Source organism: Alligator mississippiensis, chromosome 7, assembly GCF_030867095.1.
Source record: "Alligator mississippiensis isolate rAllMis1 chromosome 7, rAllMis1, whole genome shotgun sequence".
Lineage (NCBI taxonomy): Eukaryota > Metazoa > Chordata > Crocodylia > Alligatoridae > Alligator > Alligator mississippiensis.
In genome coordinates this window covers 84,924,301-84,937,189 of record NC_081830.1, presented here as the reverse complement: position 1 = coordinate 84,937,189, position 12,889 = coordinate 84,924,301, and the positions used below count along the sequence as shown (strand labels likewise).

General features: G+C 64.2%; 1 protein-coding gene across 3 annotated transcripts; it reads left to right on the top strand.

Annotated features, from left to right (window-relative positions):
* Nucleotides 1–4,303: 4,303 nt before the first annotated feature.
* Nucleotides 4,304–11,867, top strand: PTMA (prothymosin alpha). Of its 3 annotated transcripts, none has more exons than XM_006264151.4 (5): nucleotides 4,304–4,473; nucleotides 7,055–7,126; nucleotides 7,588–7,678; nucleotides 9,874–9,947; nucleotides 10,945–11,867. In XM_006264151.4, the coding sequence occupies exons 1-5, from the start codon at nucleotides 4,429–4,431 to the stop codon at nucleotides 10,990–10,992; spliced, it is 330 nt and encodes a 109-aa protein (XP_006264213.1). In that variant the 5' UTR covers nucleotides 4,304–4,428; the 3' UTR covers nucleotides 10,993–11,867. The 3 variants fall into 3 exon arrangements, with proteins under 3 accessions (XP_006264213.1, XP_014456973.1, XP_014456971.1); XM_014601487.3 differs by having other exon boundaries at nucleotides 4,306–4,473; nucleotides 7,591–7,684; XM_014601485.3 differs by having other exon boundaries at nucleotides 4,306–4,473; nucleotides 7,588–7,684.
* The last annotated feature ends 1,022 nt before the right edge of the window (nucleotides 11,868–12,889 follow it).

Below are 12,889 nucleotides of genomic sequence, written 5' to 3'. Positions count from 1 at the left end.
GGCATGGCAAGGGCCTTCCACGTGCCTCAGTTTCCCCATCTGCTTGATGTGGAAGTAGCGATTCCCCGCCGTGCGGGTAGGTTGTGGGGTCGGGGTCGGGAAAGCACCTGGGGCGTGGGCAGTCAGCCCCCTCCTCACCCGTCCTTCAGCTGCCCGTCACCTCAGCACCGGCGTGACAGCCCCAGGGGCTGAAACCACACAGGGGGCACCGGGCAGAGCGGGGCTGCACATGCCAACCTGGGCTCCAGGCTGGGCGCCGGGAGAGAGACCCCTGCCTTCATCCCTGGCCTGTCCCTGCTGCACTGGGAGACAGTGACTTTTGGGAGGCAGATGGGTCCTGTGAGGGGGGTGGCTTTCCGGGCTGCCCGCAGGGCAGTGGCCCGAGGCTGCCAACTTGCTGCCTTTTGGGCACCGGAGACTGAACGGGGTCATGGACGGTTGGGCTGGGACTGGGAGCTGGCAACTAAAGTTGAGTGCTTTAGAGCCCCTTTGCAAACCCCCAAGCCTGCCAGGTCGCATACGACACGGGCCAGGTCCTGTTCCACCCATTGGCGCTTGGGCATCTAAACACCGGAGCCTCGTAAGCCATCGGCACAGAGGGCAGGTGGCTTCCTCCCCCGCCTGCTGCCGTGAGGCGGAGACGGATCAAAGCAAGACACAAGGGAGATGCCCAAGTGTCCTGAGAGCCCCAGCGGCTGCGGTAGGATCTGACCTGTGTGCGTGACCCCTTCGGCCCAGGGTCCTCTGCTGTGGGCACTGGGGGCTGAGCGCCGCGCTGGGGCATCGCAGAGAGAGAGATGCCCGCGCCGTGGCGGACGGGAGCCGCTCGGCTCCAACATCCAGCCCTCCCGGCTGGATCTACGCCAGGCTGGGAAGCATCGGTGACTCACGCCAGGATTTGGTAATGTGGGCAGAGGAGCTCCCGCCGGGGAGCGTGTCGGGGCACCGCCGACGGCCCGGCTCTGGGCCCAGCCGGGGGGTTGCAATGGCTCCCGTAGGGAAGGCGTCTCCCCCCCACTCTGTGGGGAGGTGGCTAAGGGGCCAGCCCCATGGCACCCAACCACAGATCCTTTGGAGGCCACCCTGAGGCATCGAATGGGCCCAGATAACCCAGCTCCTCTCCACCCGCGCTCCCGCCTCTGCCCTGCCCGCAGGGGGAGCCAGCGAGTCCCGGGGAGGAGGCGTGTGGCGGGATACTCCTCTGAACACCTGGACGGGCTCCCTCCGCCCGCCCCATTCCCATGGGAATAACTGCATTGTTTTCCACGGCGCATTCCCGGGCTGGGAGTCCAGCGGAGGACTCCCCACACCCAGCGTCCCACACCCAGCGTCGATGGTGGAGCAGCAGCCACCTCAGGGCTCAGGGCTAGAGCTCTCCCTGCCGCTGGGCTGACCTAGAAACAGCCGCACGCCTGGCGCACCGGAGCCTGGGGACACGCTTTGCAAGCCGCCGAGCCACGACCACTCCTCCCCGTCCGGCGAGGGGCGTCCCCCCGTGGAGCCATGCCAGCCCAGGGTGACTCGCTCCCGTTCCCCGAGCCGGTGGCAGGGCTGGGCCTGGCTATGGAGGAGGGGAAACTCCTAGGGGCTGCTCCGGAGCCGCGGCTCGGCTCAGTCCCGAATGTTTCCCCGGCGCTGAGAGCCCACGCCCGTTCCCTCCCTCCCGCCCGCCGCCTCCTTCCTCTGCCAGCGTCTCCCCTGGCCGCCGAGAGGGGCAGGGAAGGAGGTCGGGAGCAGGCAGCAGCTTTTCTTCTTCCTCTTTGGGCCGCTGAGGCGTAAAGCATCCAGCTCCGTCTGCTTCCCTCCCACGAGGCACCGGCTGGGCAATCCCGGGAGCCCGCGACCGCCTGACCCCTGCCGAGGTTTCGCTCCTCAAAGCGTCCTGGTGGCAAAGTCATGCGAGGCTTCCTCACGTGCCGCCCCAGGCAGTCAAGGAAGAAAGAAAGCAAAACCCCTGTGGCCGCGGCCTGCAGGACGCGGGCGCGCTCAGCCCGGCCGCGGGCCGCGGGCGGGGAGGGAGAGGCGCTCCTGGCGTTTCCAGCGAAGCGCGGCCGTTTCCTTTTTGTTCTGGCCCGTGTTCCTGGACGAGCGCCGAGCCTCGGCCACGGCTGGGGGCAGCCACGAGCCCACAGCCACAGCGCGCTGCTGTCGCTGGGAAAGGCTGCGCACCAGGCCCCACGCCTGTCCTCACCCTGCGCCCACATCCCCTCCGACGCCCTCTCCCCCCTACGGCCTCCCATTAAGCAGGGGCGGCGGTGGCACCTCCAGGCTGAGCTCAGTGCGTCGTGTCGGCAGCTGCACGTACACACCGCCAGGTCCCTGCCTCGCGCAGAGGACAGGCCAGACCCAGAGACACGGGGCACTAGTGCCAACCCAAGGCACCCAGCCGGGCAGCGGGGCAGAGAAGCCGGAGCCCCTTGCACCCATGCCCACTACACCAAAAAAGAAGCCAACGCTGCTGCCGCGACGGGCCTGGCACCCGCCCAAAGCTCAGCCCCTCCAGTGCCCAGCCCTGGGGATGCCAGGCAGGGCGGAGAACAGCAAGTGCGCCGCAGGGCCTGGCGCACCTCGCTCCTGACCCCGGGCCCGGTCAGCCGGGCACCGCGGCCTCACGCCAACAGGGCCCGAGCTCCCGGGGAGCGCGCGGCTGCAGCGTTCACCCCTCCAAGGCAGCTTTGCCCCGGCCGAGGGTGACAAAGGGCACGAACCCGGGGTCAGAAAGCTGCGGGCCAGGGGGGGGGAGGGGGGGTGACAAGTGCTGCACATGCAATTTGGGGACTTTTTAAAATTTATGTTTGTTGTCACCCCAATGCCAGCGCTGCTGCACGTGCAGTCTGGGGACCTTCTTTTAAAATGTATGCTTGGTGTCACCCCCAACGCAAGCCTGCGCGTGCAATTTGGGGGCTTTTTTTTAACTCTTTTTGGTGCCAGCCCCGTGCATGCCCCGCTCCCTGCGCCATCCACCGCCGCCACTCCGCCGCCGGGTTTTCCGAGCCACCCCCCCGGCAGACGGACAGGCCCCGCAGCCAATAAGGCGCCGCAAAGCGTCAACACAGCGTTCGCTCGACGCGGGCGGCCAATCCGCGTCGCCCGGCTCCTATATCCCGCCCTCCGAGGACAGGCTCCGGCGGCCGTCGCGCCGGCCCGGTGGCCATGTTGAGTGTGGCGGCTCCGCAGCTCCGCCCGGCCCGACCGTCTTGCCTGCTCCCGCCGGCTCCTTTCCCGGGGCTGGAACCGGCGGGAGCCTCGTCGGGCCGCACTGGCCCCGGCCTGGCGTTACTGCCCCTCGGGGCCCGCGGCTGGACCGAGAGAACCGAGGAGATCCCTCCCGCAGGGCTGCGGGCGCCATCTTGAGTGTGGCAGGTCCCGCTGCCTCCATGGGGGGCGGCTGCGCCCCGCCCCTCCCCCACTCCCGCACTTACTAATTGCAAATAAAAATAGCAATTCTCGGGAGAGGGCGTTCGGGGGGGTTTGCCTCAAATGGCAAAAAAATAGCACCCCCCCCCACCCCGCCTCCAATACATTATTTTTTAAAATTATTATTATTATTATTTTGGTTCGCTCAATTTCGGCGCAAAAAAGGTGGTGGGGCGCGCAGCCACTGCGCGGCTGCGGACCTGGCGGGGGTTTTAATTGCAATTAGCGAGGGGGAGCGCTGGCTGGGGGAGGGGTGTTTTATTTTGCTCCCCGCTGCTTTTTCCTCTTCTGAAAATCGCGGGCTTCTGCTGCGCGCGATTTTCAGCCGCGCGCGCCGCTTTGTGGCGCGGTGCGAGGGGGGAATGCAGCGCGCGGAGCGTTTCCCTGGCGGGTGGCGAGGCGCCTTCCCCCCCCCCCCCCGCCACACACACACACACACACACACACACACACCCCTCCCCTCCCCCCCATGCGCTGCCGGGCGCATCTTGCGCGGAGCAGGCGGCGCTGGGGGAGGGGAGGAAGGGCGGCGCGGGAGGGGATATCCTGCCGGCTTTTGATCTTTTTTTTTTTTTAATTTAATTTTATTTTTTTCAATTTGTTAACTTTAAAACTGATTTAAAAAAAAAAGTTAATAAAAAAAAAAAAAAAAAAGAGAAGACAGGCGCGGTGGGGGAGGGGGCAAGAAGGTCTCAGGCCGCGGCCGGGCTGAGGCCGGGCGCGAACTCATCGCAGGCGCGCGGCGGCACTGCCGCTTTAAGCAGCCTTGCCCATTGTTTGCCCCCCGACCAATGGCGGCGGCGCTGCCCGCTGGGCGCGGCCAATGAGCGGCGCGCAGGGCAGGCGCGGCGCCGCCCCCGGCTCTATAAGAGGGGCCGCGGCGCCGCGTGAGCCCTCCACTGCGCGGCCAAGGCCATCTTTGCATTGTTCGCTGCGCTGCGCCTGCGCCTGCGCCCGACCGCGCGGGGCTATTTTTATACAGAGCTATTTTGTACCCGCCCGCACCGCACCATGTCGGACACGGCCGTGGACACCAGCGCCGAGATCTCCGCCAAGGTGAGCGCCGCGCCGCGCCGTGCCGCGCTGCGCTGCGCTGTGTTCAGCCGTGCCCGGCGCCGCTTCCTCCCCGGCGGCGTCTCCCGCCTCTTTGTCTCGGCGCGGGGCGCACCTCCGGCTTCGGCCCCGGCTCCGCGCGCGGGCTGCGCTCGCCCCCCGCGGCGTGACAGCGCCGGCCCCTTTGTGGGCGGCCGGCCCGGGGGCACTTGGCGCCGGGGCACCCCGCCCCGGGGGCGTCCGCGGCACGGGGCGCGTCGGGGCGGCGCGCGCGGTCCTTTGTCCGCGGCTCTAAGCGGGTTATCGTGGCGGCAGGTGGACGCGGCTGCTCCCGGAGTTAAGCCCGATTAACCTTGCGGCTTAGGCGCCCCCCGCCCCGCGCGGGAAGTTGCCGGCGCTGTCCCGGGCGCGGGGATACAATGTATCGCGGGCTTCCCCCGCCCGCCTTCCGTTTTCACTTCTGCTTCCCGCGCCGTGTGTCCGCGCGGGATGCCCCGGGGCAGCCCCTCCCCGCACCGCACCGCACCAGCGCCCGCCACGTGCTGCCCGCCCCGGCCCCGCGCAGCCCCCTGGGAGATGTAGTGCGGCCCCCGGCCCCCGCGGGACCGCGATCCCGGGCGAGGGGCGGGGCGGGCGCGCTGGCCACCGGCCAATCAGCGGACGCGCCCAGTGGCGCGCGGTTTGAACCGGGGCAGGGCGCGTGGCGCTGGGGCGGCGGGCGCCCCCTGCGGGCCGGCGCGGCGGGGGGGTGGGGGCACCCCTGGGTGCGCACGCCGCACCCCGATGCGGGGGCGGCAGGTGCCTGCGCGTCGAATGCCCGAGGCCGTGGCCGTCCCGCGCTGGGGTGCTCCCGCGAGTATCGGTGCTCGTGCTCCGCGCGGGAGAAAGGTGAGGCTTCCCTGCCCGGCGGCGCAGCTGTTTTCTGGACAAACAGCCTCGCCCCACCTATAATTAGAGGCTCCGTCAAAGCCCCGAGACGGCGGGCGGGCCGCTGCTGCCCCAAGCCGGCTGGCCGCATTTGCCTATTTGCCTTGGATTGGTTCGCGGGAGCGGAAAGAAAGTTGTGGCGGAGGCGCCCGGCGCGGTCCGGGGAGGCCGCTCGGACAGAGCCGGAAGCATCCGAAAAGGCCGGCGGGGGGCCGGCGGGCTGGGTCTGTCCGGCTGACGTGCGCGGGGGCTGTTCCCGGGAGCACAGACACTGCTCGCGCCTTGTCCCAAAGTTGTTTTTTCTTGTCGAGTGAGAAGGAGTGGGCACGGAGTTTAGTAATCCCAAGCTGGAAACTCTGACTCCGCGTCGCGTGGTGCCTCCAGGAAACACTCGGAGCGGCCCCGGGCACCGTGCCGTGCCGCGCGCTGGTCGGAGCTAGGAGCCAGAGGGGGAAATTCGGGGGTGCTGCCTGCACGGGAGGTCTCTCTCCGCGGCAGAGAAGCGGCCCGAATGATGCCCGTCTCTTCCAGGCAGCAGAGTGTGTGATAACAGGTGTAGCGATCCCCAGGGCTTGCTCTCGGAGACGCCCTTTCCCGGCAGCCAGGCTGCTTGGGATAATGCAGGCAGGCCTGGCTAATCCACGCCTGGTTTATCCAGATGTCTGGTTTATCCAGATGCCTGGTCTGCGAGCGGCTTAAACGGCCCGGCGTCCTCGATGTGCCTGTGCTGCCGGCTGAGTAATCCGGAGGCATTTTTAATCCTAGTAAAAAGGGAGATCTCCGTGGTCGGGGGCCAGGTCTGATGCGCCAGCCACTCGTGGGAGCAGGTGGGGGTGCAAGTGACCCCGTGGGTGGGCAGCAGCAGATTGACCGCTAAAGGTAGGGGCAGGGGTGGGCAGGCAGGAAGCTGCCACGGGCTTGCAAATGTCTCGCAGTCCCGGTGAAGTGGGGCAGGGTCTGGGCAGGGGGAGCGCTGTGTGCTGGTGGGTTTGAACAGAAGATGGGGCAGAGGCAGGCGCAGGTGCCCACGCTCGATCCCAGCCTGTTTGCGTAGCAATGCGGTGTGCCCGCCTGACGGCGACCCAGCACCCAGGCCTGAGCTGGGCCCCGCGCGGTGCTGCCAGGCTGCGTTGCGACCGTGCTCCTCGGACCTGCCTCCGCGCTGCGAAGCCAAGAGCTTGGAGGCGGGTTCTGGCGCTTCCTCTCTGCAGCGAGCGTGAAATAGGCCCTGGGTGGTTTCTCTGGGGTGGGAAAGAGACTGTGGTCGGTGCCTGCGGTCGCAGCAGGGCAGCGCTTGGCCGGGAAGGGAACAAGTGGCCGTGGGAGCCTGCAGGCCGCGTGGGTGAGCTGTGGGCTGGCGGGTTCCCGTGAGCGCGGGAGGGTGGGAACCGAGCCAGGGTTTGGCTGCTAAGCAGAGGCAGGAAACCAGCGCCTTGCCTGCCTCTCGTGGACCGCGCTGCGCACTCCAGACCTGCCCCTCGCCCTCAAACGGGGCTGGGACTGAGCGCCTGTCCGCTCGGCCTGCCCCAGGTCCCTCGCTTCCTGCCTGCCTCCTCCATTCGCCCGCTCCATCTGTGTCTTTCCCAGCCCGGGAGCTGTCCCCCAGAGCCGTGGGCTGCGAGCAGGGGAACTCACTGCCTCTGCCTGTCCCTTTCAGGATCTAAAAGAGAAGAAGGAAGTCGTGGAAGAGACGGAAAACGGCAGAGATGCGCCGGCCAACGGCAACGCTGTAAGTACCAGCCTGAGGCCCCAGCTTTGTTCCCAAGGACTTGGTGGCTGGTGCTGCCCGCTGGTCCCGGAGCCCCAGGACAGAGGGAGCATGCTGGTAGCGTCGGTCAGGGAGACCTGCCCCCCCGTGAGGCTGGGACAGGGTCTGGTGCCCTGCGTTCACCTTCAAGAGCTCTGGGAGTGACTGCCCAGCTCGGGCATGTGGCTCTTCCAAGCCTCGCCAGCAGCTGGGGGCAACGGGTGGGGATCCCTGGCGGACCCCAGGATATGGTCTTTAAGCTGCATCCCTTGGGGCGGGCGGCCCCTGACCTGCCATCCTGCTGAGGCCCTTCACATGCAACTTCCCGGGTGCGGGTTGTCTAGGCCAGGAACTGGCCAGGGTCCTGGCCTAGACCCAGGAGGCGGCGGGGCTGGCGATCTCCGGCGCAGCGCGGTTTTAAGTGAGTGCTCTGTCTCGCCAAGGAGAACGAGGAAAACGGGGAGCAGGAAGCTGACAACGAAGTAGACGAGGAGGAGGAAGAAGGTGGCGAGGAGGAAGACGAGGAGGAAGAGGGTGACGGTAACTTCCCTCTCCCCGCTCCTGCCCTCCCTTTGCTGCCCCTGCCCGGGGTGCTTGGCTGCTCCCCTGGCTGTCCCCAGCCTGGGGTTCCCTGCTCTTCTTCCCCCGCCTCTGTCCAAGCTGCCGCCCCCGGTCGGCTCCCTCGCGTGCCCCAGGGGTGGTTCCAGCAGGGCTGGCCAAGGGCAGACTCCCCAGCAGCCCGGCTTGTGACTGGAGACTGCACCAGGGAGACCGACGCTGCTCTGACCCCGGGGAGCTGGGGCATTCCTGTCCCCCGGCAGTCGGTGCTGGCTTGCCTGGAGAACGCGAGCTATTTTTATCGCCTGTTGAGGCCGGGAGGAGGCAGCCACGCTGTCATTAGCCAGCTGTGCTGTCACAGCTGGCCGCAGCTGGGCTAATCGCTGCGCTCCAAGGCTGTGGCACTGACCCACTAACCTGGCAGGGCTGGGGCGGGGGCAGACGGCTGGGAAGGGGCTCCAGAGCCTTCCAGGAATCCCGTGGTTGAACAGAGGTGGCGGTGAGCCCAGGCCTCTTGTCTCGTCTTGGGAAGAGACACCCTAGCTGGTTCCCCCTTGCCCCCATCCGGTGCAGAGGAGAGGGCTCTGCTGCGGGCAGGGGCTGGCTCCTGGATAGCTCAGTGGGGTTGCAGGGGGGATGCTAGCCCTTGGGACTAGCCGCCTCTCTTTTCCGCAGTCGCTTCCCAGGGCTGCCTGCTGCTCTGGAGAGGAGAGGAAGTGACTGCATTGCCTGACTTCCCTGTTTGGGGGCGGGGAGGGGGGTGTTGCCTGGATACCCTAGTAACAAGCCTCCTCCATGCCTGGAGAGGTGAGTGTGGATCTTGCAGACCCACTGCGCTGTCCGCCTCTCCCCGTGGGCAGGCCGGGGCTTGGAGCCCCTGGCATGAAGGCAGGGCTAGGACGCAGACGCCCTAGGCTAGCTCCTGGCTCGTTGCGTGTCCCTAGGTCATCGCTGTGGCTTCAGAGTCACAGCCCAAACCCAGCGCTTTGCAAAAGCCAGCGAGGGCGGCCAAGGGCTCCCTGCATGCAGTGCCCAGCAGCCGCCCTGTGTCGCGGGATCACCTGAGAGTCCCGGCCCCCCCCGACATTGTTACTGCCTTGGCTGAAAGCAGCTCAGGCAACTAAAAATGCCCCATTCGGCTTGGTCACCTCGCCACAGCCCAGGATGCGCTGGTCCTCAGAGCCGCAGGCAACTTGGTGTCTGAGCACCCGCTGACAAATGGGGAGTGCGGGTGACCCTAATCCCCAGACGTGTGGCTTGTGCTATCGGTGCAGAGCTCACTTCCTGGCCTTGATGCTTGTGAGCGCTGCCAGGCTGCTCGCCGCACAGCTGGGTCAGTCCTGTGCCCCAGCCCTGCAGCTAGGCCACAGGGAAACCGGGCTGCGTTGTTCTGATCCACTGGCCTATTTGAGCCCAAAGTGGGTCAAGTCTGTGACCGCCTCTTCCCCCTCTCCTTCCCCCGCCCCCCCGCTGTCCAGCCGCCTGCCCGGCCGCCCTGGAGAACGTGCTCGCCGTTGTGGTAATTAGGAAGTGTTGTGACTCAGAACTAATGCGTTCTGGCTCTCTCAACTCATTAAAGGTGGCCTAATAGCGGCGAAGAGAAGCAGAAGTAATGCAGAGCGGTTAAGCAGAGCTGCCTGCGAGAGAGCCTTTCCTTTCCAGCGCGAGTGGAGCGCGCCTCCCCCCGCGGGGGGATCGAGAACGCACCCACGCAGCCCCTCCCCGCCAGGCTGGGACGGACTAGCTGGAAGGGTCAGCACAGCTCCAGACCCCCCATGCTGAGATCTCCCCCACCCCCGGGCTGCGTAGAGCCGTGGCATCCTGCCAGACCCCATCTGTGTTAGGAACTCGCTGCTCGGACCCAGCCCACCAGGGACAGGATGCTTTGGCATCTGACTCAGGGCAAGCCCTGGGTACTTGAAGCCGGAGGGCAGAGGAGGTGGCCCCTGGCTGCTGCATGCTTTGCTGTGGAGCTGGCGCTGGCGGCACATGCGAGGCACGGCCCGTGCCCTTGGACCTGCAGGGAGCCGAGGAGATGCCTGGAGTTTGCTTTCAAGGACTGGTTCCCCTTCCAGCTGGGTCTCTGCCTCCCTGCTTCGCAGCCTGCCCTCCCCACGTCCTTGCAGCTCAGCTGCCGCCGGGGTCTCATGTTCCCTCCTCCCTTCCCCCAGGTGAGGAAGAGGACGGTGACGAAGACGACGAAGCCGAGGGGGCCACGGGCAAACGGGCGGCTGAGGATGATGAGGTGAGCGTGGATGGATCCCAAGTGCTTTGCTGGAGCAGAGCTGGCTGGGTCCCCCGGAGGGATCCACCCTGGCAGGCGTGGGCCAGGGGGCCTGGCTGGGCTCTTGAAGCCCAGCTCCCGCCCCTGTCCCGGGCACGGCTCTCGCGTTTGCCTCTGGGGAGCTGCCCTCGGGGACTCAGCCCAGTTCCATTTATACCCGTGGCCTGCTTAGAAGCGCTCTTGGCTGCAGCTGGAGCAGCCTGTGCTCCCGCCCCGGGATGGCACAGCTAGGAGGGGAGTCTTTCTCCGTGCTCTGCTGGCAGCGGGGAAGGGGACGGCGCGACCCAGGACGCCCTGGCTGCATTAGGAAGGGAACGAGGGGGGTGATGGATGCTGAACTCCAGCACAAAGGTGCTAGGAACCTGCTCTGCCCTCTCCAGCCCTTGGCCTCTCTTCTGGGCAGTGCCAGCGGCACGTCAAAGGGTGCAAGACACGGGGCCGGTGGGGGGAAGACGGCCGCTTCCCAAGGAGAGCGGCAGCTCGCTGGATACCTCGGGCTGGCTCTCCCTGGGGTCTGCGCAGAGCCAGGTGCACAGAAAGGCCACTCAGATAAGGCCCCTTATCTCCGCGCGGGAGAGGAAACCTAAAACCCGCCTCTAGGAGCAAAGGCTGAATCCCTTCGTGCTGGGGCTGGCAGGGAGGCAGAGGGAACCACGGTCCTTGGCTACTTCACACGGCCATCCCTGCTCTCGCACCCGCCCCGTGGCCCCTTGCGGCCACCCCAGAGCTGGGCGGGATGGGGCATTTGGGCTCCCTAAAACTTCAGGGGTGAGGAGACAGCAGGGCAAAGAGGTGCCAAGGGGGCAGCTGGGCACCTCCAGGCTGAGGACTGGGGCATGACCCTCCGCAGTGGGCCAGGCCTCATGCCTGATCCAGGCCCCTCCACCTGTCCCTGTTGGCACCGTGCCCGCTCAGCCCCTGCCCTTCTCCTAACGGCTCTGCTCTTGCCCCCTCCCAGGACGACGAGGTCGACCCCAAGAAGCAGAAAACCGACGAAGACGACTAGGCAGCGCGTTTTGGGGATTTTTTTTTTTTTTTTTTTTAAATAAGGAATAAAAAAAAACAAACCAGAAAGGCCAGCACGCCCTCGCCCTCGCCACCCCTGCCCTGGTCACCTTCACCAAGTAGAGCAAGACCCCCCAGCCCCGTCCCCTCGTGCCGCCACCGCAGAACGAGCAGACACAAAAATAAAGATTCCCCCGTTAGCGGGGGCCAAACCCCCCTCCCTCCGTCCCCCCTCAAAGCACCAAAACTTCAAGGCCCTGCTTTCTTTCTTAAAAGTACTTTAAAGGAGAATTTGTTTGTATTTTTTATTTACATTTTATATTTTTGTACATATTGTTAGGAGGTCAGCCATTTTCAAGTGATCTCGGATTGACCAAAAGGGGGGCTTTGAAGTGTATATCTCTCGTTCACCCATCTCCGACTTTACTTGTGCTGTGACCAGGTTCATAAACGCCATCTCCAAGGAGAGGAAAAAAAAAAAAAAAAGCAAAAAAATAAAATAAAAAACCAGTGAAAAAAATGACCAACCTTGTAAAAAAACACAAAAAAACACAAAACAAAAATGCAAAAAAAAAAATTACAATCTTATTTCGAGCATTCCAGTAACTTTTTTTTTGTGTATGTACTTTTTAGCTGTACTATAGGTAGTGGTTTGTATGAGACGGCAAGGCCAAAGATAAAAAAGGGGTTTTGGTTTTTTTGGGGTTTTTTGTTTTGTTTTGTTTTTTTTTTGTTGGTTTTTTTTTCTGTCTATGAAGTTGCTGTTTATTTTATTTTAAGGAAAAAAAGAATTTTTTTGGCCTGTTTGATGTATGTGTGAAACCGTGTTGTCCAACAATAAACCGGAATTTTATTTTGTTGAGTTGTTCTAACGAAGCTGGCTCCCAACTGCTGCTTTTTCATTTGATTTCTTTTATTGTTTTCTTTTCTCTCTTTTCGGTTTGGTTTTGAGGTTTGTTTGGGAGGGGCTTTTTTTTCCCCCCCATCCCTTCCCCTTAGGACCCCGGCTGGGGCGGAGGGGGTGTTTCAGGCCCATCTGTGTGGGAGCTCTGGTTGCTTCCTCAATGGCTTAATCGTGGCCTGGGCGAGCGAAGGACCCCACGTGGCTGGGGTTTGCTCTGGGGCTTCCTGGAGAATTTAGCATCTCCTTTTTGGAGGGACTTTGCCACATCCGGGGTCAGTTGGCCTGGAGAGGAGCCGGGAGGGAGGTGAGCGCCTGCACCGGGAGGGTGCTCGGCTCCCCTTCGGCAAGCGTGGTGCCTTGGCAGGCATCGTGGAGGGGCCTGACTCCCAGCCGAGCCTCTGCAAGCCACAGAGAAGCCAGAACGAGGCACCCGGCTGGAGGAGACGGCGTTTGCAGGTATGGTCATCTGATGGAGCGCGGTTGGGCTCACAAAAGCTGGCGCGCTCACCTGCTTTCTCGCATTAGATTTAGTCTATCGATGCATCTGTGCCCTGCCTTGCACAAGCATCTGCCCAGCCCTGCTGGGGAAAGGATGGGGTTTGTGGTTTGCTGAACCTGCAATGCGTTGGGCTCCAGGCCCAGCCCTGCAGCCCAGTGCATTGCAGGTTCAGCAAACCACAAACCCCATCCTTTCCCAACAGGGTTGCAGGCTCCTCTTCGCGAGGGTGTCTGGGTGCTTCTCCTGGGCAAAACTTGAGGTCCCGAGTAAGTTTGGCTGGAGCTTATCGTGTGTCTGGGAGAGGCCGAGGCTGGGTGGGGACAAGCTGAAGCACGAGGGGCGGTAGAAACCATGCTCTGGCCAGCTGTAGTGTGCAGAAACCACCGAGCGCTTGTACCCTACGGGCCCCGGGAGTGGGTTCCTGAATGGCATTGCAGGCTGAAGGAGCCTTGCCCTTAGCCTCCTGCTCCATCTAATTTTTTCCTTCCCCCAGGG

What these genes read in the sequence shown, in the direction of transcription:
- PTMA (XM_014601485.3), top strand. Translation starts at nt 4,429, where the DNA reads ATGTCGGACACGGCCGTGGACACCAGCGCCGAGATCTCCGCCAAG. An exon ending in GCGCCGAGATCTCCGCCAAG is followed by an intron (nt 4,474 to 7,054) that starts GTGAGCGCCGCG and finishes TGTCCCTTTCAG; the next exon opens with GATCTAAAAGAGAAGAAGGA. An exon ending in CGAGGAGGAAGAGGGTGACG is followed by an intron (nt 7,685 to 9,873) that starts GTAACTTCCCTC and finishes CCCTTCCCCCAG; the next exon opens with GTGAGGAAGAGGACGGTGAC.